This window comes from Candoia aspera, chromosome 5 (assembly GCF_035149785.1).
Source record: "Candoia aspera isolate rCanAsp1 chromosome 5, rCanAsp1.hap2, whole genome shotgun sequence".
Classification (NCBI taxonomy): Eukaryota; Metazoa; Chordata; class Lepidosauria; order Squamata; family Boidae; genus Candoia; species Candoia aspera.
In genome coordinates, this window is record NC_086157.1 from 116,441,756 (window position 1) to 116,464,995 (window position 23,240).

The 23,240-nt window shown below is 56.8% G+C and overlaps 2 protein-coding genes across 5 annotated transcripts in view; one reads left to right on the top strand and one right to left on the bottom strand.

Annotated features, from left to right (window-relative positions):
• Positions 1-1,596: 1,596 nt before the first annotated feature.
• On the bottom strand, positions 1,597-15,293 carry RHOG (ras homolog family member G). Its single transcript, XM_063306057.1, has 2 exons — positions 15,264-15,293; positions 1,597-3,007 (listed from the first exon to the last, which is right to left on the bottom strand). The coding sequence occupies exon 2, from the start codon at positions 2,962-2,964 to the stop codon at positions 2,389-2,391; it is 576 nt and encodes a 191-aa protein (XP_063162127.1). The 5' UTR covers positions 2,965-3,007; positions 15,264-15,293; the 3' UTR covers positions 1,597-2,388.
• A 1,906-nt stretch (positions 15,294-17,199) lies between these two features.
• Positions 17,200-23,240, top strand: part of STIM1 (stromal interaction molecule 1) — a 96,336-nt gene continuing 90,295 nt past the window's right edge. Inside the window, exon 1 of one of the 4 annotated variants that reach the window (XM_063306039.1) lies at positions 17,200-17,457. In XM_063306039.1, coding sequence (XP_063162109.1) covers positions 17,343-17,457 — 115 coding nt within the window. In that variant the 5' untranslated portion in view covers positions 17,200-17,342. The remainder of the gene's footprint in view (positions 17,458-23,240) is intronic. The other 3 variants (XM_063306036.1, XM_063306037.1, XM_063306038.1) reach the window with 3 other exon arrangements.

Here is a 23,240-nt window from a genome sequence, read left to right on the forward strand (position 1 = left end):
GAGCAGGGCCCCTCCTCTGCACAGACCATCAAGGCAGCATCTTGAGGTCCTCCCCCCCACCAAAGATTCAGAGCCAAGCTTGTTTTCTGCCTTGGCCTTGGCGCAGCCTCCCCTGCCCCCCTGCCAAGGGCAGCCATGGGCCATTTTTAAAGAGGCGGCCCGGGCAGTCCCAAGTTCAAAATCCACCTTCCAAAAGGGTGGGGTGGGGGGGAGAACCAACATTGATGAGCAAAGCCCTTCAGATAGCCCCACTGAGACGAAGCCTGAATCTTGTTTTGAGCCTTGGAAAGTATTACGGGAGCTGCCCTCAGCCTAGCGCTCTCCAGACTGCAATCCCCATCATCCCCGGCTAGCACAGCCAGGAGGTGCAGAAGTCTTGGCCCGTCTGGGGAGAGCCTCTGTTCCCCCTCCTCGGATCCACCGCCTTGCCCCGTGGCCTGCTCTGGCTGGCGGCGGCTCCCAAGATCTTGGGAGGTGGGGCACTTTCCCTGTCCTGCATCTGCTGGTTTTGAGCAATCTGCCCAGTGCTTTAAAGAAGCCGGCCAAAGGGGCGTCTTTTCACATGAAGGTGCGTTTACAAGAGGCAGAATGCAGAGGAGACTTTCGGTTCTTCATTAAGGCACCAGAGGAGGAGCCAGAAGCCCCAGGGGCCTCAGTGGAACTTCCACAGGCAGGAGCAGCAACCCCAGAGCCCCAGCTGAACAGGGGTGGCACAGTAGCCACCCTGCCTAGCTTTGGCCCTCCCGGCGAGGGGAAGCAGGACCGGGCAGTCTTTGCTTGTGCTGATGGTCCCCCCTTTCCTCCCAGCTGGGCCAGGCAAGGCTCCCACCCACCACGCACGGAACAGCTGCTACCCCCAGCAGGCCCCTCTGGATAACCCGGACCCCGGGTCCTCCTGGGAAGGAAGGGGGCAGCAAGCAGGCTGGTGAAGGTGCTTCACACGGACAGTTAGACGGAGCCCGAGGGACAGTGGGGAGGTTGGCATCTTTATTGGGAATGACAAAAAGACCTGTGCGCAAGGTAATCACGGGGTGGGGGGGGGACCTGGGGCATGGCAGGCGATGCTGCTCCTCCCTTGCAGCACGAAGATGAGCCCACTGAGCCTTCTGGGTCAACTAGCAGAAGGGCCGGGTGGCGCCGCTGTCCCCGAACATGGCGAGCTGGACGGGAACAGGCAGGAAGCTGTGGGTTGGGCAACATGGAGTTACGGCAGCGAGGCCCCACAGCTCTTTCTGGAGGAGGGGATTGAGAAACGGCTGGAGGAACAATCCAGCGTGAGCGCCACTGGCCACAATGTCCGAGAGTCTACCTGAGCATTCAGAATCCTGAGAATCCCAACTTTCAGATCATTCCAGCAAGTTTCTAGTTCCTATGGTGGTGGAACCCAGACGACCGACGGTCGGGCCTTGCCAGAGGCAGCCTGGAAGCGTGAGAGGGCCTGCATCTGAACTAAGGGAATGGGGAGCAGTCTGGCTTCGGGGTATTCTAGCATTTCCTCTGCTCTTCCATTCAACGTGAAGCATGCATGAAACCCGGCTGTCGTTGGTGACAATACGGGGAGAATCTCTTTCGACCAGCTGGGAGGTGCCCCCTTTCCTCTTGCAGAGGTGAGTGGGGAGCAAAGATCCCAGCAGCCGGTTGGCCTCCAGACCTATAAACTCTGGCAGAGGACTGCTGTGGGAGTGGGAAGCCCACATACGGTCTTTGCAAAAATAAGACGGCGGAAGCCCACAACGGCATGGGCTGAAAACTGAGTATTTCCTTTGTAAACAGGATGTGGAGCTCAGGGAGGCGAGGAGATCACAAAAGTGGCATCTTGGCTGGCAGCTGCCAAACTGTACCCTATTTCAATTCCGGAAAAAGCTCCCGGCCCGCCTCAGCACCATGAGTGACCCTTTGGCTGAGTGACACGGAGGGTGAGCGACTGGAGCAGATATCCACCTTCTGCCTTGTCCTCGCTCTCCTGGGGTGGATTTTCTGCCCAGCAGTTTCTCCAAGCACTCACACAAGCCAAAGGCCGGGCAGATCACTCGGCACCTCTGCCTTGGAGGAGCAGAGAAACAAGGTTTTGACGAGAAGGAGGTGGGTCTTCTTTGCACCGTCAAAGGAACAGCATCTCAAGCAAGCTTTGCCCAGTTGAGTGCAATCATGGCCTTTCTTCCTCCTTTCCTTGGGGGCAAAAAGGCTAAATGTCCAAGTGTCCAGGCCCTCCACACAAGCCGGTCCTCGATCCTTCCTAGGGAGCAAAGTTTGGGCAGGAATGAGTGAAGTGGGAAGCAGAGAATGTGCCTGGGCATAAGCAGAGAGCAAGGCTGCTGGACTGCCAAAGCTGTTAGGGCCGCCGCCTCTCTCCCGGGCCCCGGAGGGCCGGCTGCGGACATGACTCCTTCAAAGCAGCACACAGGACTTTTTGGGCTTGGGTGGGGCCGGGTTGAGGACCGCTCTCACGGCTTCTGTGAAGACCTCCTTGATCCCCTCCTGGTTGAGGGCAGAGCACTCCAGGTATTTGATGGCGTGGATCTGCTTGGAAAGGCTGATGCCTTGCTGGGTGGTGATGGGCACCTGGTTCTGCTCCTTCAGCTTCTTCAAGGCCTCTGGGTTGGTCCGGAGGTCTTTCTTGGTGCCCACCAAGAGGATAGGCACGTCGGGGCAGTGGTGGCACACCTCCGGGTACCACTTGTGCTTCACATTCTCGTAGGAGGGCGGGCTGGCGATGGAGAAGCAGATGATGAAAACGTTGGTCTGCGGGTAGGAGAGCGTCCGGAGGCGGTCATACTCCTCCTGGCCAGCTGTGTCCCACAAATTGAGGTTTATCGTCCTGCCGTCGACAGTGTTCTGCGCACTGTAGTTGTCGAAGACGGTGGGGATGTACTCGTTGGGAAAGGCATTGGTCGTGTAGCAGATCAGGAGGCAGGTCTTGCCCACCGCACCATCTCCCACCACCACGCACTTGATGCTCTGCATCTCAGCAGCTGGTCCAGGCCTCTCGATGCTCCGTCTCAGCAACCTGCAGGGGACCAAAAACAGAAGATGCTGGGGAGAGACTTGCTGGGGGAGAGGCTTGCTGGGGGAGAGGCTTGCTGGGGGAGAGGCTTGCTGGGGGGGACCCAACCCACCCCTCCCGGCTGGTGCTTCAGAGAGACACCAAGAGCTCAAGACCGCTCTGCGCTTCAGTGCCCAATGATCTGTAACACTGAGAGACGCGGGGGCACATCTGGGTTTCTTGCCAGTTTTATAGGCAGTCCCGTTCTAATGTTTTGCATGCTGGATGGGGCTCACATGCTGCTTTAAAAAGATGCTCATGCTCTCCCAGTTCATTGTGTTTTGCTTTGAAAGGCTACCCAAAGCAGAAGCTGTGCAGGGTTGGGTGGGTTGCCCAGAGGGCAGACAGTGACATTCTTAGCGCTTCCTTCAAAGTGCCGAGTTCCATCTTACAAGCTGCTCCCAGCCTGCGTCTCTGTGGGGACACTGCTGGAAGGGGACCGAGTGGGCCTGGCATGGCATCAACACCCCTCAAAGCAGCACTGAGGGGGAACCTGGAGGGGAAGGGCCGTGCCCAATTTCCCCTTCCACCCTCTCCTGGCTGGAGGGGGTGAGCAGACAGGTTGTGGCTCATCCAATCAGGAGGAGGGAGACAGTTTGCGAGGGGATGGACTACGTAGGCAGACTACAACCAGGGCAGCAGGAAGCCCGGCTGGGAGCTGCCCCCAGCTCCTCCAGAGGAGGTGTGCAATACCAGCAACTGCAGATTGCCAGCTCTCTGGGGATGCTCGTGGCTCACGGGGGCTGGGGGCCGGGTGGAGGGAAGGGAGCCACCAATTACAGCAGGTTCCCAGGCTGGAGAAAGAAGCTACGCAGGGATGCTGATGCTTAAATGTTCCTGCCTGGGCCTTCAACACTCCCCCTGCAGTGCTGCTTCTCCCAGAAAAGGCCTGTCTGCCCCACTGCTCCCCCCGCCCGTCACCAGGCACCCCCCAACTGCCTCCCTCCTGCTTCCGTCTCTGGCCAAGCCTTCGCCCTGCTCAGACAGAACACGAAACTCTATCGGTGCGTGAGGAGGCAGGGGGAGGCGGTGCAGAAGCACAACCACGGTCCCTGCTACATTTAGCCCTGCTTTGCCTCCGCCTGGTCTGAATCAGTGCAGATTGCGTCTGCAGGAGACAAGCGGGAAAGCACCAAGAGGCGGGGGCGAGAGATTATTGGCCTCTTGCTGAGGGCTGTCACCTGGGGGTTTCTCAGTGTCTCGGTGGGCCACCAGTCTGCTGCTGCAGGGCTTTTCTTGGGAGGGGGCGCACAGTTCGTCCCAGCAGCAGGACCCTTTGGGGGTCCACAGGATTCATCCCCTGCCCTCTGCATTCAAGGGGGTGGCCACAAATTGCTAACAAGATAGGCACTGGCCTTAGACCACTGTTTCTCAAGCTTGGCAACTTTAAGCTGTGAGGACTTCAACTCCCAGAATTCCCCACCCAGCACATGCCGGCTGGGGAATTCTGGGAGTTAAAGTCCACACAGCTTAAAGTCGCCAAGCTTCAGAAACACTGCCTTAGACTGAGGTGGCTGTTCAGTTCTTGCTCAGCGCTGTCCAATGCAGCCCAGCCTGAAAGCGGCTCTCCTGGATTTCGGATAGCTGCCTGTTTCAGCTTTCCCTGGTGAGCCGGAACCAGGGGACTTTTCTCGGGGCAAGCAAGGGCCGTGCAGCTGAGCTGCAGCCTGCCCAGCTTCCTTAGCAGCTGAATTCGGGTAATCAGTTAGCAACTGATTTCATTGCAAAGGAAAATGTGCAAATCCTTTTGTAATCTTTTCTTTCTCTGTTGTGTTACCTTCAGGATCCACAAATCATGCCTTTGTGGGCAATGAGAAATTAATTTGCAACCATTTCCAGAAGGGTGTCATTTGTGTGAGCTGGTAGCAACAAAACTCTTAACACACCTTGCAGCAGGTGCCGTAATAAACATTTCACACTTTGGGTGTTTTTATAGAAATTGGTTTGCTTTCAAAGTGCCACAAGACTCCTGGCTGTTTTTATAGCAACAGATTTGTATGTCTGAAAAATCTGGGTTACTCATTGTTAGTTCTCATTTTGAATTACTAGATTGCAGTACAGCAAAAAGGTCAGCCAAGAAAACCAAGCAATGGATCATGGAACAAATCGATTCTGAGGTCTCCCTTGAGACACAAATGACCAGACTCAAATTATCCTACTTTGGACACATGATGTGAAGACCCAGCTCTCTGGAGAAGGCTCTGATGCTGGGAAGGGTGGAAGGAAGGAGAAGAAGAAGAGGGCGACCAGCAGCAAGCTGGGATGGATCCAGTTACAGCAGCAATGTGGGCACCATTAGAAGGCCTGAAGGTTGGGAACAGAGTGTCTTGGACAAAATTGATCTAGTCACTAAAAGTCGATCCTGACTTGATGGCCCATAATCGATCAATACAGCAAAAAACCACCCAGATCGGATTAAAATGGCTTGGAGTTCTTCACTGTCCATTCAACCGTGCAGAAGGCTTTCCTGGGCTGGCCCTCCAGATGTGCTGGCCTGCAGCTTCCACCGTCCTCAACCATCACAGCTCACTAGGATAATGGGAGTTGTGGAAGCAGGTCTCTGGAGGGTGCAACCCTTTTACCTGCTGGGAGAACCAACCCTCCAAAGCAGGTGTCCTCATGCCAATGTTTTGGGAGGCCCTGGAGGGATTAACAAGGCTGACATCCAGGCAGGGCTGGTGGGGGACCGCTGGGGAGACATCTTGCACAGTGCAGCAGCTCCCACCCGAGCAGCCGCCCTGGCTTTGCTCCTGGGCTGCCAGCCTCATCCAGTCCCAAACAGGGGACCCCCCTCCCCCCATGACTTAAAATGCTTTCTCCCAGGCAAGTCCTGCCCGACAGCACCTGGAAGGCCCGTTTCCCATTCTGGAAGGGAAGCTTGTGCCATTTGGAGGGCCCATCTCTGCTCAGGCGATCTCTAGGGTAGAGATCTCAGAGAGGGGTTTTGTTTCGGCTGCCCTTGAAGATGCCCTTGGAGAAGCTGTTGCATTTTCAGCCAGCAGAATTGCAGTCAGTGTCATTTTAGGAAGACCCAGAGGCGCTCTGCTTTCCTGGACAGGAGCCTCCTCTCCGGAGAACTTGGGGCTTAGTGCTGGAGACCTGCAGGCAGCTCTGGCCTTGGAAATCACCTTTGCCAGCTGTCTTGCTCCCCAGCGTCTCTCTCATGGAGAGGCCCCCAAATAAGGTGGCGCTGTTTGGGGTCACAGCAGACACAGAGGGTTGCATCGGGAATAAATGGCTGGGAGAGGCTGGGAGGTATCTCAGGGCAGATCCACCCATCCATCCATCCATCATTCCTGACCTCTGTTCTCCTTGTAGAGCTGTGTGGCACTATGGCAGCCGAAAACCAGGAGAAGTCTGCGAGCCCCTTTTCCAACTAACCCATGTTATTAAAAGGCAGAAGCTTTCGGGAGACGCAGCCTCTGACGAAGCGAGTGGCTATTCACAGACGCTTCTGCCTTTTAATACAACGGGGCAGTAGGCAAAGGGGCTCCAGCGTGCCTCCCCCTTGTTAACCCCCGTTCTGTGGGTCCCCTTCTGGCTCCAGAGAGGAAGGGAAGCTCCCCCCAGCCGCTTTCCCCACATCGCTGCCACCTTTCATCACATCTGCAGAGGAAGGGACTGAGGGCGCGGGTGTGGTGCGCCTCGCTGCGAGAGAAACGGAAGCGAAGAGCAGTTTGCAGAAACCTAAACAGGAAGCCCGGCAGGCAAGGACAGCCGAAGACGGCTTGGTGCCTGAGGCAGGAAATCAAAATGGAAGGAACCGGGCTCTGGGGAAGCCCTCCTTGAAGCACACAGGTCCTGGGTCCCCTCGAGGAAGGGAGAAGCCCTCTCCGCATCCAAGGTTGGGGGGCGCTTCCAAGGCCCATGCGCCTCAGTGGACACGGGGCTGGAGAGCTTGGGGCTGGGCGGCTGTCCTTCAGAGCCCCACCAGGAGGAGGGGAAACAGCCCCAGTCTCAGTTCCAGGAGCCACAGGGCCACAGGCAGCACTCCCAGCCTAGGCGATTCTGAATCAGCCGTGATTCATATGCCAGAGAGTCCCCCTTCCTCTGCCCTGCTGGGTGGGACCAGATCCTCTGTCTGAACACGAGCCACAGAGAGACTTTGCACAACCAGGATGGGAACATTCCTGGTTGCAGAGCAACAGAAGTCAGCTAGGTGCCTGCCCGCCCGCCCACGTGCACATTCACACACACGCCGTGTGCAGCGGAGCTCAGGGAGGGAAGGCCTGTCTGCATTTTCTCCCCACCTGTAAGGAAGGAAGATGACCTCAACAGAGATAGGCAAGATCTATTCCAAAGCGAAAAGGGGTGAAACGTCTCTTAAGTCCACAACAGACAGAAAATATTCAGAAGAGGCTCAGACAGACACCTCCCTCATTCACTGGAGTATAAGAAGGGGAGGAAGTCCAGCACAGTCAGACTTGCAAGGTTCTTGACAGCCCCACCAGGCAGACCAAGAAGTCAACCCCACAGGATGGTTAAAACTACTTTTATTGAAATTGGCTATAATAGCAGAATCTTGCAAGTCTGATTATGTTGTTCCCTACCCAATAATCTCTCTCTTCCCCCCATCCCCACCCAATATCTATCTATTCATTCCAGTTCAGTCTAGTGGTGAAGGCACCGGGCTAGAAACCAGGGGACTGAGAGTTCTAGTCCCGCCTTAGGCCTGACAGCTGGCTGGATAACCTTGCGCCAGTCGCTCTCTCTCAGCCCAACCCACCTGACAGGGTTGTTGTTGTGGGGAAAAGAGGAGGAAGGAGTGTTAGGCATGTTCCCCGCCTTGAGATATCTATAAAGATAATAAAGACAGGATAGAAAATAAATAAATAAATATTGTTTGTTCCTTCGCATGTATATTGCAAATGGCCCAGAGTCCAGTTGGATTGAGTCGGCATATAAATTTCACCAATCAGCTGATAAAACAAGTTGGAGCACCCTGCTGACTCATTTGTCAGTTTGAACGCAAAACCCTCCCTGCGATGCTCAGTGTCCCCAGCTGCCACTGAGGGGGGAAGTGGTTCTTCCTGCCGCCTGCCAGCACCCCATCCCTGGCACAGCCCGATTCCGGGGGAGGGTCCTGGAGGAGCCCCCCCTCTCCACAGGGGCCTGGAGGAGCGGAGGCCAGACCAGCTGCTGCTTTTCTCCAGGCCTCTCTGGATGTCTCAGGCCAACATCCCCAGCAGCTTCCCCTCCTGTGCAGGAAGCGCGTGACTCCTGGGTTTCTCCCCAGGCAGTGCGGCTGGAAGGCCCTTTTGCAATGCACGTGCAGGGCCCCGCTCCAGGAGGCCCAGCCCTGCCGGAGTCTGCTTCTGGCCTGGCTCCGATCCTCTTGTCCCCCCCCCCCCAACAGGCTTCTCTTGATGCCTGGAGAGATGGGCCCTGAGAGGCCAGGCTAGGCCGCTTCCCATGTCCGAGTCGGGCAGAAGCAGCACAAGCTTTGGAGCGCCACAGAACTCTGTCAGCACCAGGAGGAGGGAGCCCCGGCCTTTGAAGAGCTCTGACGGGGTGGCACAGCCTGCCCAGGCCGAGGTGGAATTCCCCCTTGCCGGAGGCTTTCAGAGGGGCCGGACAGGGGTCCCGCTAGCGGACTCCTGCACGGAGCAGTGGGTTGGACTAGAGGAACTCGGGCACCCTGTGACAGAAGGCCTACTGTGAGGGTGAGGGGGTGAAACTGGAGTCCCAGATGGTGCCCTGAAAAAAGCAGCCATTTTCGGTTCTCAGGTCACGGCCCTCCAGGACGGCTCATCTCTGCCTTTCATTATGCAAAGCCTGCAGTTCTGTGCAAATTCTATGCAAAGTGCCCTGAGCTCGCCTTACCGCAAGCAGGCTCAGCACACAAACGCCTTTGTCTTTCCTTGCCAGGGAACGTGAGTCATCAGGATCCGTTCAACATGGTGCAAGCTGAACAGCCCCTTCCCTCTTGCCACACCGTTGGTTCCAGGGGATGTTCCTGCCACGCAAGCACAGGGGCTGCTCTGGCAATATGGTGGCCACGCTTTGCTCCCACCTGGGAAAAGCCCTCCCTAAGTAGCAGAGGCCAGCTCTGCCCAGGACGGATTGGTAGCCTTCCGCATCCTGAGGCCGCTAAGCATAGGAACAGCCCTGCTGGGGAGGCCAAAGCCCATCCTCGCTCTACATCTTCCTCCTCCCAGGGGCCATCCAATGCCTCTGGGGCACTTCTGAGCAGGATATGTGCCTCTCCCACCCTTGTTCCCCTTCAGGTATTAGGAGACCAGCTGCCCCCAACCCAGAAGTCACATGGAGTCTTCAGTACTGCCAGCACTTGATAGGCCTGACCTCCATGGATGGATCCAAACCCCTCTGAAGGTTATCTGAGTCAGTGGCCATCACCACCTCTTAAAAACAGCCATGCCGGATCAGGCTGAGGCCCACCCTAGTTCAACAATTTGTTTTTTACGATGGTCGGCCAGATGCCTCTGGGGTTCTTGCAAGCAAAGGATGGAGCCATAATCCTCTCCTGCCATTGATCCCTCAAAAATGGTATTTGGATACATGCTGCCCTCAGCTCAGAGATCACATATAGTCTTCAGGAATAGGAGACCTTGATGGAGCTGTCCTCCAAAGCCATCTAAGTGAGTGGCCATCACTACATCTTAGGAACATAACCACAGACCAGCTGGATGAGGCCAAGGCCCATCCAAATCCAGCATTTTGCTTGTGAGCAGGAGAGGGGGACATGCCCCTCTCCCACCCTTGTTCCCTTGCAAGTTTTAGGAGGCCAGCTGCCTCCAAGTCAGGGGTAACATGGAGTCTTCAAAACCAACATCCCTTGATAAACCTGTCCTCTGTAGATGGACCCAATCCCCATTAAAGGCCATGCAAGTTGGCAGCTACCACCATTTCTTAAGACCATAAGCTCTACACGGGGCTACCCTTGAAGAGTATCCGGAAGCTTCAACTGGTCCAGAATGCGGCTGCATGGGCAGTTATTGGTACCCCAAGATCAGCACATGTGACACCACTCCTGCGTGAGCAGTACTGGGTGCCGGTTTGCTTCTGGGTCCAATTCAAGGTGTTGGTTATCACCTTTAAAGCCCTACATGGCACGGGACCAGGCTACCTGAGGGACTGTCTCATCCCCGTCACATCGGCCCGTCCCACCCGGTCATGCAGAGAGGGCGTGCTAAGGACCCCATCGGCAAGGGAATTCCACCTGGCGGGGTCCAGGAGGCGGGCCTTCTCTGCAGTGGCCCCCGCCCTCTGGAACATTCTGCCCCCGGAGGTGAGGCAGGCCCCTTCTCTCCCAGCCTTCCGGAAGGGTTTGGAGACCTGGTTCTGCCGCCGCACTTGGGGTGGGAGGGGCAACAGCTCTTCCTGGGGGTGGCTGGCATCGTAGTGCCCTCCCCATTGAATGAGAGCTTTTCACCACAAGGATCTTATATTTATCTATAATGATGGTCTGTATTGTAATTTATGTTTTATGGTTTTAATTTGTTTATTTTGTTGTAAACCGCCCAGAGTCCCCCTTTGGGGGAGATGGGCGGTGACAGAAATTTGAAAAATAGATAGATAGATAGATAGATAGATAGATAGATAGATAGATAGATAGAGGCCTGCTGGATCAGGTCAAGGCTTACTATAGTCAGGACCGCAACTGGGGGGGGGCAAGTGGGGCATGTGCCCGGGCACCGTGCTGGGGGAGCCCAAAATGAGCGCTGGGGGGCACCAAAATGGGCACGGAATCCATGTTTGCCCCGGGTGACAGAGACCCTAGTTGCGGGCCTGACTATAGTCCAGCATTTTGTCTTTCCCAAGATACACCTGGAGTGCTCACAAGTAGGAGATGGAGGCCTGCCCCAATCCTGTTGCTCCCCTTCAATTATTTGGAGGCACTCAGTCCCAAACCCAGAGGTAACGTGGAATCTTGCAGACCAATAACCCTGGATAGACCTTCCCTCCGTGAATTTATCCAATCCTTGCTTAGTAAAAATGTAAGGTAGCCCCGCTGAATCAGGCCAAGGCCCATCTTAGTCCAGTTTTAGTCCAACTAGAAGCATAAAAGGCAAATATAAAAGGGTGGAGCATTGTAACATCACAAGGCACATTTTGTGACATTGGTGTTGTTGCAGCTGGCTGTTCCCAAGGCTCATGAACTCTGCAGGTTCTTCTTGAATGGACACCCTGCCCTGCTCCAAGATCAGAATCCAAAGGGCCAAAGGGAAGAGACCTCAGGCCAGCCATGCTTCCTGGGGTGAGGTCTCCTGTCCGACAGGCACAAGCTTGGGGATGGTGAGTGGCCTTAGGGTCATTCAAGCAGGGGGAAAAGACGCTTCTGGGGAGAGACTCCCCTTGACCGAGGGGCTACTTCCACATTAACAGCCCAGCCCTGTTGGGCCCCCATTCACAGTGATCCCATCCTAAGCTATGCAAAGGTCTCAGAATTCTGGGCCTTGCTTTCTCCTCTTCCCGCCCTACCTGATGACGGAGGGGTTCTTTGTTTGTTTGTTTGTTTAATGTTTATCCCGCCTTTATTATTTTTATAAAACTGCACTGATCCCTCACAGCCAGTGGATCTCAGGCCTTGGCATGGGGCCAGGCCTCCTCAGGTCTTCCCTTCCTTGCTTCATGCAAAGCAAGGACCTCTGATGTCCTTGGCATTCCTTTCTTCCCAGGTTCCACACTGGCAGGCCCCCTGAGCCTGGGGAAGGAGACCCCCAAAGCTGCTCAGGACTAGTCCAGGTGCCAGGCCACCTTTTTCAGGCAGAGGGCCATTCTGCCTTTCCCTGGCAGGCCAGGGGCCCCATGCCAAAAAGTAGCCAGTGAGTCTGGGTCAAAAGCTAAACCGCTTTCTGTTTACATTCAATGGCACAAAGCACACTCGGAATGCTTGCTCTCCTGTCTTGCACTGAATCATCTCCCCCTTTCATTTCTCCCTTGAAAACTGTAGTAACTTGGATCCCAGGCACAGCCGCTGAGCTTAAGGCCACACACCGCAGAGGATGGGCACAGGAGGTCGTCACAGCCCTCGGACACCTGCTACCACAGCCACGGGGGGCGGAGGAGATCAGGGCGGTTTTGGTACCCACAGAAATCTTGAGTCTGCTAAAGGACCAGTCAAGACCCTCCATTTTGGCCCCGCCAGGGCAGCCCTGCGTGGGCACTGGTGCACAGGGCTCTCCTCCGCAAAAGATGGCAGGAAAAAGGCACCTCTCCTTCCCTCCCTGGGAGGACTCCATTTGCACAGCACCCTGAGACATAAGCCAGGCTTTATTAACAACCATGGCTGGATTGTGGAACTCGCTGAACTCAAATCCACAAGACTCCATTATGGGGGGCACTGGGGGAACATGTTCAGGCAAGGCAAAGGCACAAAGGACAATGCACACAGCTGTTCCCCCAAAGGTCCTTTTTCCCATGTCAGGCATCCTTCAGGGACCGTGGAAATCACAGTCTGAAGCTTACAACAAGCCTTGGTTCTCCTTCCCAGTTTAGCTGCAGCCCAAACAAGGCCATTTGGGGTTTGGATAATGTGGGAAGCCAAAGACTTGGGTTCAGGAGGTATGACAGAAGGAGGGCCCAGGCACACACAGCATCCTTGAGGTGGAGGAGGCTGAGGGCCTTCAAGACAGGAAAGAAGATCACCTCATCCTGAGCTGCCGGTGGTTTGATGATGATGTCTGCTATTTTTACGATTGTTGCTATCGTTTACCTATAGTGCTTTTTTGTTTTATATTGATTTGTTTTACAGGATATTTTTAAAACATACCCACGCACTGCCCTGGGAGCTAATGCTGGACATGTATAAAATAATGGGGGCAGGAGAGGGTGACTTCCAGATCACAACCCTGTGCCTTCTCCAAGCTGCAGGTCCTTCAGCCAAGCCTGGGTGTCTCTTTGTCAGGAACATTTCCATCACATACCTGGCTCCAGACCTTGGCGAGGGCACGCGCCTAGGGCCTTTTTTCCCTCTCCCATCTCGGTATCCACAGTCCTGAGGTGGCACAGCCCCTGTTCGGCTGCCACAAAAGGGGTGTCGAGGCCTGCAATGCACTTGCAGCACCATCCAAAACGGTGATAATTTTCTGTCCACCCAACCTGGGAAGCCTGGGATTGTGGCTGAAGAGCCATTCAAGGAGGGGTGAGCTAAGCCGGCCCGCTAACTAACCAAGACTAGTAGCTGACCAGGTTTGTCAGTCCACTGGTCCCCCCCACCCATCCTTGACCCGCAGGCACTTTTGCACCTGGCTGGAAAGGGAATGTTGCTGTTTGCCTGATAGGACAGATGAGGGAGATGGGCTGGACGTGACAAGCGGGGCAGGGCAGGGAAGGAGGGGGCCCCAGCAGTTACATGAAAGCGGGGACGGCCTCCTTCTCTTGCATTCGTACTGCCTACATCAGCAAACCGTGTCAGTCACATCTCACTGGTACCACCCAATGTCACATGCATTATGACAACACGGTGCAATGATGCAATTAATGATGCCAGTTACATCACGCATGATATCACTACCCCCCCCCATATTGACTGGAAAGATATCCCCAGAGGGGTTCCCCCAGTCTTTGGGGGACTTGGGTAGGAGACCTCAGGACTCCATTTCCTCCCTCAATGCACCCGATGCAGAGTGAACAGGCAGTGGCCAGCCTCTCCCTGGGGCCAAGCGGGAGGAAGAAGGCCCAGGCAGACTGTGTGTCCCAGATATGGGGAAGTCCAGAAAGGGAACTTCAGGGTGTTACGGACAGCGTCCCAAAAGAGCGATGGAAAAAACAAGTCAGCATTCTTGTATTTTCGGGGAGGGGGTGCGACAGGAGGACGGCTTAGAAGACGGGAAAGGTTAACCCAAGACGTTCCAGATATCAGCCAGCGTGGCTAAACCGGGGTGGGAAAAGGGTGGCCTCCCAGATTTTGTGAGATGGTCCCACCCATCGCCCCTCAGTGTGGCTGTGCAGCTGGGGCTCGGAGGAGCTGAAGGGCACAATTCACACTGGGACGTGGTGGGGGCCGGGGGCAGTCGCCAGCCCTGAAGTGCCCCCTCCCCCACCCCCCGCTGCTTCCAGGCTGAGCTGGCGACTCAGGCAGCGGGAGGGACCTCGGGCCTCTGGCGTCACAGCACTGCTCCTCTAAAGCGGCATCCTTGCGAGGAGGAGCAACCCTCCCTCCTCCCTGAACGAGACTCCTAATTAAACTCCTGCCATGGTTCAGGCCCCCCCCAATCCCTTGCCAAGGGCAAGGAGGCCCCCCTTCCCTCTGAACCTCTTCTCCTGGCTTGGCCTGCAGCTACAGCATTGCCCGCCAACCCACGAAATGGCTCTTCCACAGCGGTGCCCTTGCTCAGCCCCCTTCCGTGAGCAACCGCCTGCCTAACTCTGCCGGGAAAGGGCGATTTTGGGCGCAGAAGATGATCCTCAAAGAGAGGAGGTGCAAGATTTGCATAATGACTCTTGAAAGGAAGGAGGGCCAAATGCATCTCCTTTGGATGAGGGGTCCTCTACACACCCAAGGCCCTCTCTCCCTCCAGAGCCTCCCTGTTCCAGGCCAGTCTACCACACCCCAGAAGGTGAGGACACAGGGGGCTATTGCTGCCCTGCACATTATCCAGGAGCCCCAGCCAGGCTCACGGATGCCTTCCTCACCCAATTGGCTCCCAAGGCCGGGTCGCGGGAGACGCCAGGCAGGGCCTGCTTAGCCACAGTTCGAGCCCACCCTCGGGCTGGCCAAGCCATGATTTTGATTCAGCGCGGCTAGTTTAACACTTCAGAATGAAATGCGGCCACGCATCCTGCTCCGCTATGAACTGCGGCTTGCTGATCCCACCGATGTCGCGGAAGAAGCAAGCCCACCACCCAGCGACCCTCTTTAGGGCTGGGAGCCGCCTCCCCGCCCCGCGTTAGGCGCGCGCACTGCGGGGGCCGTTTTCATCCGCTCCCCGTTCCGAGGCGGAGGACGGGCGCGCGCAACTGGCTCCGGCCCGGCCGCCCCTCTCCCGCTCGTCCCGCCGGGGCTCGAGGGGCCCTGCCCCCGCACGTGCTGGCGGGCCGAAGGGGTCCCGGCGCGGCTCCCGCCCGGAGCGAAGAGGAGGCGCGGCCGGCTTCGGCGAAGGAACCGTTATGCGGGCTCCGCCCCGGCCGGGCGGGCGCCAGCGAGGACAGCGAGCGCCGGCGAAGGGGGTCCCCGGCCGGCGGGCCGGCCTGCGCTGCGCGGCGCTCTCCGGGTGGGGGCGGGCCGCGGGGTGAGCGCGGGCGAGGCGAGACCCACCTGGGTTCATGGCGAGCGGGCGGCGGCGGCGGCGAGTCCCCGTCGGCTGGCAGGAGGAAGTGTGCGCGGCCGGAGGAAGTGCGCGAGGTGGAGCGCCTCGGCCGACGGGGAAGTTTCCCACCGCCTCCGCCGCCCCCTCCCTCGGCGGGGAGCGGGGAGGGGGAGGCGGCCGCGCGCCCCGGGGGGAGCCCTACCTGGGCGCGGGCGGGCAGCGCCAAGCGGAGAGCCGACGCCGGCTTGGCGAGCCCCGGCGGCTTCCTTGCTTTTGGGGGCGCGTGGTCCGTAACGTCTGCGGAGCATCTGGAGCGGCTGCCGAACCCCCCTTCGGCGTCTGGATTCACGGCCGCTGAGTTCGCCCCCCCCGCCCCGCTTTAAAAGCACGAGAACCACGGGCTGCTGCGGCGGGTTCCGTCACTCCCCGAGGGGCCCGGGACTCTGGAGGGACGCGGGAGAGCGGACCGGCCTCCCTCCGCGTGGAGTGGGCGCAGCGGGGACAGCCCCACTCGTGGCTGGGAGCGCCCCTCCGCCCGCAAAGGGAGCGGCAACCGGGAAGGCGCCCTCGGCGCCCTCCCGCCGCGCGGGGTGCAAAAGCCGAGGCGGTCGCGCTCCGGAGCGGGTCTGTCATTCTCCCGCGATCATGGCTTTTCATGCTTTTATTTTTATTCATGTTTCAGCGCTTTAAGATGGGACGCGTTGTTTCTATTGCGGCTGTGTTTGTACGCCGCCCGGAGTCACGTTAGGTGAGATGGGCGACTACATCAATTGGCCAGCTGGCTGAAGAAACAAAGCCAGTCTTTCTCAACCTGGGCAGCTTGAAGATGTGTGGACTTCAACTCCCAGAATTCCCCAGCCAGCCTTGCTTGCTTGTTGGGGAATTCTGGGAATTGGTCCACAAATCTCCAAACTGGCCAGGTTAAGAAACACTGCTTGGAACTGTTGTGTAATACTGAATAACGTGTAAACCTGTAAGAGAATACAGCATCGTTTGCTAAGCTTTTTTCCTGTTCTGTCGAATGAATCAAATACTTCTTTAAAAAGTTGCGTTTGTCAAGAAAGCCACGCCGTCTTCCGAGCTACAGAAGCCGCACGACGGCCGGACACGGGCTGCGGCTCGGGCGAGGGAAAGGTCCGCGCTGCGGAAGCTCGGCTGGGAAGGGAGCGCGCCAACGCGAAGCGCCCGCTGCCTTCCCGCGGCCACGCGGGCGGGCCCTCCTCAGCCTCCCCGTCGGCTTTGCTCCGGCCGAGGGCAGCGAAAGGCGGCCTCCTCCGCTTCCCCCCGGCGGCGGCAGAAACGCCCCGGCTATTAGCCCCGGTTCCTTGGAGCGAAACGGCCTTCCAGGGTTGGCGGTGGGAGATTCGGCCTGCCCACGAAAAAAGGCGGGGCGGGGCGGGGCGGGGCGCGGCGCGGCGAGGGCCAAGGCGACTCTGCTTGCACGAGCGCCGCATTCCGTCACTACCCAGCCCAACCTGCGTGTTCGGGAGTCTGCCTGTCGTGCGATGCCCGAACAGTGTGCAAGGGCTCCCTTGACACGGAGGATGCGATCTCGCGTGGGGCCTCCCTCGGGGATGGCAGCTGGACCCGGGGGCGGGGGCGATCAACGGGCAGAGCGGGCCCCACGGACGGGACGGGTCCCACCTCTCGAGCGCCGCGCGCCCCCGTGCGGCGCCCCTCCCCGGCCGCTAGGGGCCGCTGCCGCCCGGGCGCGCTCTCCCCGGCGAGGGCCGCCGCGCGATTGGCCGCCGGGGAGAAGGGGCGGCGCCGGCCCCGCCCCTGGCGCGGCTCGGGCTGGGGCGGCGCGCGGGCCAGGCCAGGATCGCCCGCGGGAGAGACCGTTCGCGCCGCGGGGAGGGACGGGCCGGGCCGGGCCGCGCCACGCCACGCCACGCCACGCCACGCCACGCCGGGCGGGCCGCGCGCTTCCGGCGGGCGCCTCGCCTCGCCTCACCTGGCCGAGGGCCGCGGGAGGCCGGGCCGGAGCCGGAGCCGGACGCGCTTCCACCTGCAGCCCCGGGGCGGCCGCGCCGCGCCTGCCGCTTCCGTGCGGGGCCGATGCGGGAGCGGAGGTGACCGGCGGCGACATGGCGCTGTGGGGCCGCATCGCCCTGGGCCTGCTGTGCGGCTGCCTCCTCCTGCCGCCGGGCCGCGGGGAGGGCGCCCCCGGCGGCTCCGACCTGGACGTCGCCACGCTGGAAGGTGAGCTGACGGCCCCGGGCCCGCTCGAGCCCGGGCCGCGGGGCTGCCTCCGCCGGAGCCTCCCGGGTCGAGGGCGCTGCCGGCGGAGAGCCCCGCGGCCGCCCGAGGACCGTGGACGCCGGCGCCCCGCGTTCCCCGCCGAGGTGCGCGGGGCTCCCCCGGCCGGCCTCGCCCAGGCCCGTGCCGGCGGGGAACGCGGGGCGCCGAGGCCCGCCCGTGCGACGGTTGCCGGGCGGGGGCGGGGAGGCGTTTGGGGGTTGCCGGGCCCGGAAGAGGCGCGGGGCGGGCGCCTCCGCCGAGCTGTCGGGCGGGCTTTAGGACAGCCGTTTGCCCGCCCCTTCGCTGGCCGGGCTGGGTCAGGTGCCGTGGCAGGGAGCGCGGAAGGACGTGGGCCGGGCCTCCCGCCCGCTGCTCCGCCGGTGCCGCTTGCCGGAAAGGCCGGAGCCATAAATAGCGCGCCGGGCCAGCCGCGCGGCTGCCCGGAGGTCGGAACTGCGGAGGGGGCAGGTTGTGCCGTCGCTTTATCGGTGCCGTTTCCCGGTCTTGCCTAAAGCAGAGACCAACTTCCTGTGCGCGGCTGCCCTCCCAGACTGAAGACGGCTTTGTCTGTTTTTATTCTAGACACCTTTTCCTGCTTGAAAGTCCTCAGAACTCCCTATAGAACAAGCCCCCCCCACCCCGGCCTTCATGGAATAGACACCAAATTAAGTTGGTTTTGAGGTGCCGCCTGACTCTGTGGTTTCCGCTACCCGAGAGGAAAAGTTGCCTCTTTGAAAACTATGGCAGTGTAAAGCCTGGCAGGGCCGCGCACAGTGATTTCAAAGCTGGGGGGGGGGGGGCTGTCTGTCCATCCTCTGCCAATCATCCCCTTTGAGGGGACCCACCACCCTCCTGGCTCCGCTGCTGAAGTGCCCTTCTCATTAGGAAGTTTTCTGCTTCCCTGACTCTGGGCCCTTTGCAACAGTGGCAGGTGACAGCCCGCCTTCTGGTGAATTTCCCATAAATATCATAAATAAGTGCGGTCGCTGAGAACCTGGCAGCTGATGCAGAGGGGTTGACCTCTGAGAGAGACCCCTTTGTGGAAGAGGAGGATCCCCCGCCCCCCACTGGCTGCTGAATGTGTGTGAGTTAAATCGAGACTTTCACGTTGATAGCCACAGTGGGCAAGTGGCAGAGAAGGTTCTCTGGTCATGGTGTTCCTGGCAGCCCCCAAGGGTCATGCCATCTGGTTAGCCATTGCAGAGGCAAGAAGGGCTCGCTGGACCCAGGGTGGGAGACTCAGATCCTTAAGCACCCCTGGTGTGTCATCGCTGCAGGCATGGAGGGACTAGCCAGTTAAACACTCTGACTAAAACGTCATGCCACTGGCTTCTTACCTGAATGTGCATGCCTCCATTCCAGCAAGAAATGGGACTCTTAAAGAAGCAAAAGCCCATCGTTAGAGCACCATTAGGAGAAGATTCATAAGACAGAGTGCCCCTCTCCAGTGCAGAAGCCAAGCCAGTACACAAATCCAAAGATGTCTGCCTGCCAAGGAAGGATAACTGAGGGGAAGCGTGCCAGGCTGGACCTCCTCCGTTGGCAGGGAGCTCCAGGACCCTGGAGCAGCCACTGAGGGGCCTCTTCCTTGTGTTCCCACCAGGTGGGCTTCAGGTGGTGGCAGGGCCAAGGGCGTAGGCTCTCTTGCTGAAGCCAGGCAGGCTCACAGATGGCTGGGCGGGATCGTGAGCGTCATGAGCCACACTTTGGTATTGCCACAGAGCAAGCATAGTTCACTGGGATTGTTTTAATGTGGGAGTTGCATTCCTCCTGTAAGCAGACCAGTAAGTGGTCTGGGCAAGGTGACTGTGTCCCATCCGGTATGGTATTCTGGTTATGAAGCAGTGAAATCCTGTGTCCCCACGGGCAGAGCTGAAATATCCAGTCCCATTGATCTCAGCAAGTCTTACTCCAACGTAAAGATGCACAGAACTGGGTAGCCATAAAACCAGACCTCAGGCACCGTTGAAGTCCAATCACAGAGCAGAACCCTTTTATTTATTTATAGAATTAAGAGCTGTTGACATGACCAGCTTTAAGAGCGGCTTATGGTTGGGCAGTCCAAATAAGAGCTATAAACGACAACTATCTCAAGAATCTGTAAAATCCTGACTGGTTCTGATATTTTGGCTTCTGTCTCTGCTTTCTGGAGTTTGTTGGGCCCCATCTGAGCCATGGAAGGAGGATTCTGAAACTCTCGTAATTCTGTCCCCGCTGACTAACCCCGTCCTTTTGGGATCCAGGCCTTACTTGTCTGAATTGTTATTTTCAGTCTATCAAAGATCCCCACCACCTGGTCTGCAGCCACAATTTAGATGCGTCTGTTTGTTTAAATGTGTGCAAACAAACCCAAACACATTTGGGCTGTATTCTTGTACCCATCTGGCTGGGAATAAGCACCCTCAGTAATTCTGAATGGCCACGTCTGGGATTCTGCTGTGCTTTCTTAGCACTCCTTGGCCAGTCTCTGCCTCTTGGCTGCAAGCATCTTGAAAGAGTTGAGTTGTACCTTCAGCATGGAGCCCCTGTGAATCAAGTAACAGCTGAGCAGGGAAGCCCCCCCCCACCTGCAGCCGTCTTTTCGTTGGAGAGAACAGCCCCTTCCCCGAGGACAAGCGGATCTGCTAACCTCCCAGTCCACCGAACATTGGTGGTTTACTGGGCTTCAGGGTCATTATATTATGTCCAATCTGGAGCAGATCCTCTTTCAAGAATCTTTCAAGATTCTCTTTCAAGAAATGTACAGCTCCCCCTGGATCAAGTGACGCTGAAAAAGAGATAGGGTTACAAGGCATCTTGGTGGGACTCTGCTCTCCAAATTCGGAAGTTTCCCCACCCCCTGCCACGGCCATCTAAGTATTACAGATCTGAGCTAGGCCAGTAAGGTGCTGTGCTTTGCAGGCTTCGGAGGAGACGTGAGGCAGCCTTTTTGGGTGTCACTAAGGCCCCTTCTGCATGCAAGATCAGCGCTGCATCCCAAACAGAGTTCATTGGGGTAGTTGGAAGAATAAAAGACCCGTTGCTAGCCAGGGTTGTTAGCTTGGCTCCGGATTTTATTTACCTTTGTGGCAAGGAGAGCCAAATTCTGGGACAGCTTCCCGGTTGGTGGATTATTCCCTAATCCGTCAGCTTTGGGTATTGAGTTTTATTTTACTGTAGCTTTTTGAATTACGTTCTATGTTTCTATCCTTAGCTAACAGTACAAAATAAAGCCAACCTCTTATTAAAAGCATTAACATCAACTAGTAACCAGAACCCTTGAGTCTTGGAGTTGGAAGGGGCCACTTAAGCCGTTGAGTCTGATCCCAGAGGAAAGTGGCCAAAAAGGCAGGAATCCCAGTTAAGGCATTGTCTGTCCGGCCTCAGGCTTGGACATATGCAGCCCACCACATCTCTCTCACTCAGTATTTCTCAACCTTGGCAACTTTAAGATGTGTGGACTTCAAGTCCCAGAATTCTGGGAGTTGAAGTCCACACATCTTAAAGTTGTCAAGGTTGAGAATCATTGCACTAGCTCGTTGGCTGCACTCCTCTTAATGTAGGATTTTTTTAAAAAAAACATTCATTCAGAATCTGCCACCCTGATTCTATAGAAGCCTAATTTTTCCTCTAAATGGTTTGTCCCATAGCGTGGAAACCACATAGGAGATGGCTCTCAAAGAGAGCCTCTCTTGAGACCTTCAGCCCCTCTTAAGGCAGGGATCTGTTCCTCTCAAGACAGGGGGTCCTTCCCGTAATCCACCCTAAGCTACCCAGGGCTTTAAAGATCATGTGCCTCAAATTGTACCTGAAAAAAATGGGCAACCAGAAGAATGTTCCAATAGGGGAATAGTGTGTTCCCAGGGTAGCTGCTGCAGTCTATACCTGCTGACCTTTGCAGATGTTCCTGAAGGTAAGCCCCACATAGAGTGCATTGCAGTAGCCAGCTCAGGTGTATCTGAGGTGTTTCCAGGGCCAACCGGGTCAGGATCACAGTGGGCCCCCTGATTGAATTATGCAACATACTCTGCCTGGAAACTCAGAGACCGCTCTGGGTCAAGGTGATGTCCAGACGGTTCATCTGCTCTTTCAGAAGGAACACAGTCCGTCCAAAACAGCCTGAACCTCAGTCCCCGTTTCCTCTTGACCAATTGCTTGGATTTAATTTCAGCTTGTTCGTCATTGCCCAGCCCATGATAGAACTTAGGCACCGCTCAAGGTGGCAAAGAGCAGCGGAACAGGGTGCCATGAGCACCCTGGTAGCCCCTCACTTCAGAGCGGCAGATGATGTTTCCCAGCAGTTTCCTGCAGGATTAAGCAGCTTAAGAGACAAGAGGGAATCCTGTGGGACATCCCAGGCTAATGGCCAAGATGCTAAACATAATCCCCCCTGCCGCCTTCTGGATGGGGCTTGAGAGAAGGGAGCAGAAGCCTTGGAAACCCATGCAGGGCCCAGTCCTGCTGGATGATCTGGAAAGATGCCACAGTTAACGGGGTCAAGAGAATACAGGGCTGCATGTAGGCCTTCCGTGCTGTTCCCCCCAGGTCATCCACCAAGGCAGTCAGAGCAACCTTGATCCAAAACCCCACCTTAAAGCCTCCAATTTCCTCCTTTTCTCCTTGCACCCTGCGCACGAGGCCTCCGTTCATTGGGACGTTTTCAGGAGGCGCATGGCTGGTGCATCTGATGATGGTCTGCAGGGGACCATGCTGGCAATTAGGAAGCTGCGGCCCTTTGCTGGGGTAGAGGTTGGTTCTGCTGTCCTTTCGGCTGCCTGGGAGATCTGGATAAACAGAGGATTGTACTTGACCCCTGTAAGGAATAGGCTCATATCCCAAGCTCGAGCTTTTCATAATGTGGCCTTTGCCTTGAATGGAAAGGCTGGTGAGCTACTTCCTGCCATCTCAGTCCTCGCTTAACGACCACAATTAGAACCAGGATTTCTTTTGCTAAGTGAAGCGGTCATTAAATCCAACCCGATTCCATGACCTTTTTGTGGTGGTCACTAAGTGAATCACCACAGGTGTTAAGCGAATCATGCGGTTCCCCATTGATTTTGCTTGCCGGAAGCTGGCCGGGAAGGTCAAAAATGGCGATCCCGTGACTACGGGACGTTGTGACGGTCATGAATGCGAACTGGTTGCCATGTGCCCAAATCATGATCACACGACTGGGTACGCTGCAATGGCTGTAAGTAGGAGGACTGGTTGCAAGTCGGTTTTTAAGCAATGTCATAAGTCTGAACTGTCACTAAACAAATGGTCATTAAGCAAGGACTACCTGTAAATGTCCAGGCACACTGCCTGAAGAGGGGTTAGAAATACAGTAATATCAAGAATTTCAGCATTTAACCTTAGAAGAGTAAGATTTTTCTGCTTGGTGTCAAGTTTGCTTTGTGTTGCAAGAAGATTAGAATCTGTTTCTTAGACAATGGGGTGGTTTCAAGGCATTCTCTTGGTGAATTTTTACCTGGCCTAACCGCCCCACATAATTCTGAGAGGGAAAGAGGCAGGGAATGATGCTACTTTTATCTACCTACCTACCTACCTACCTACCTACCTACCTACCTACCTAATTTATCCCTGCCCTTCTCCTCCCATCGGAGGCCTCTGGGTGGTTTACAACAAGCGATTAAAACCATCACAATAATACAAAAAGTAAAATACAGTAAAAATACTATAAATAGAAATAAAAATAAAGAATAAAAAATCCAAGCGGTGAAGCATCTAAAACAGTCCAAGTGTGGGAGCAGTGGTCTATAGCA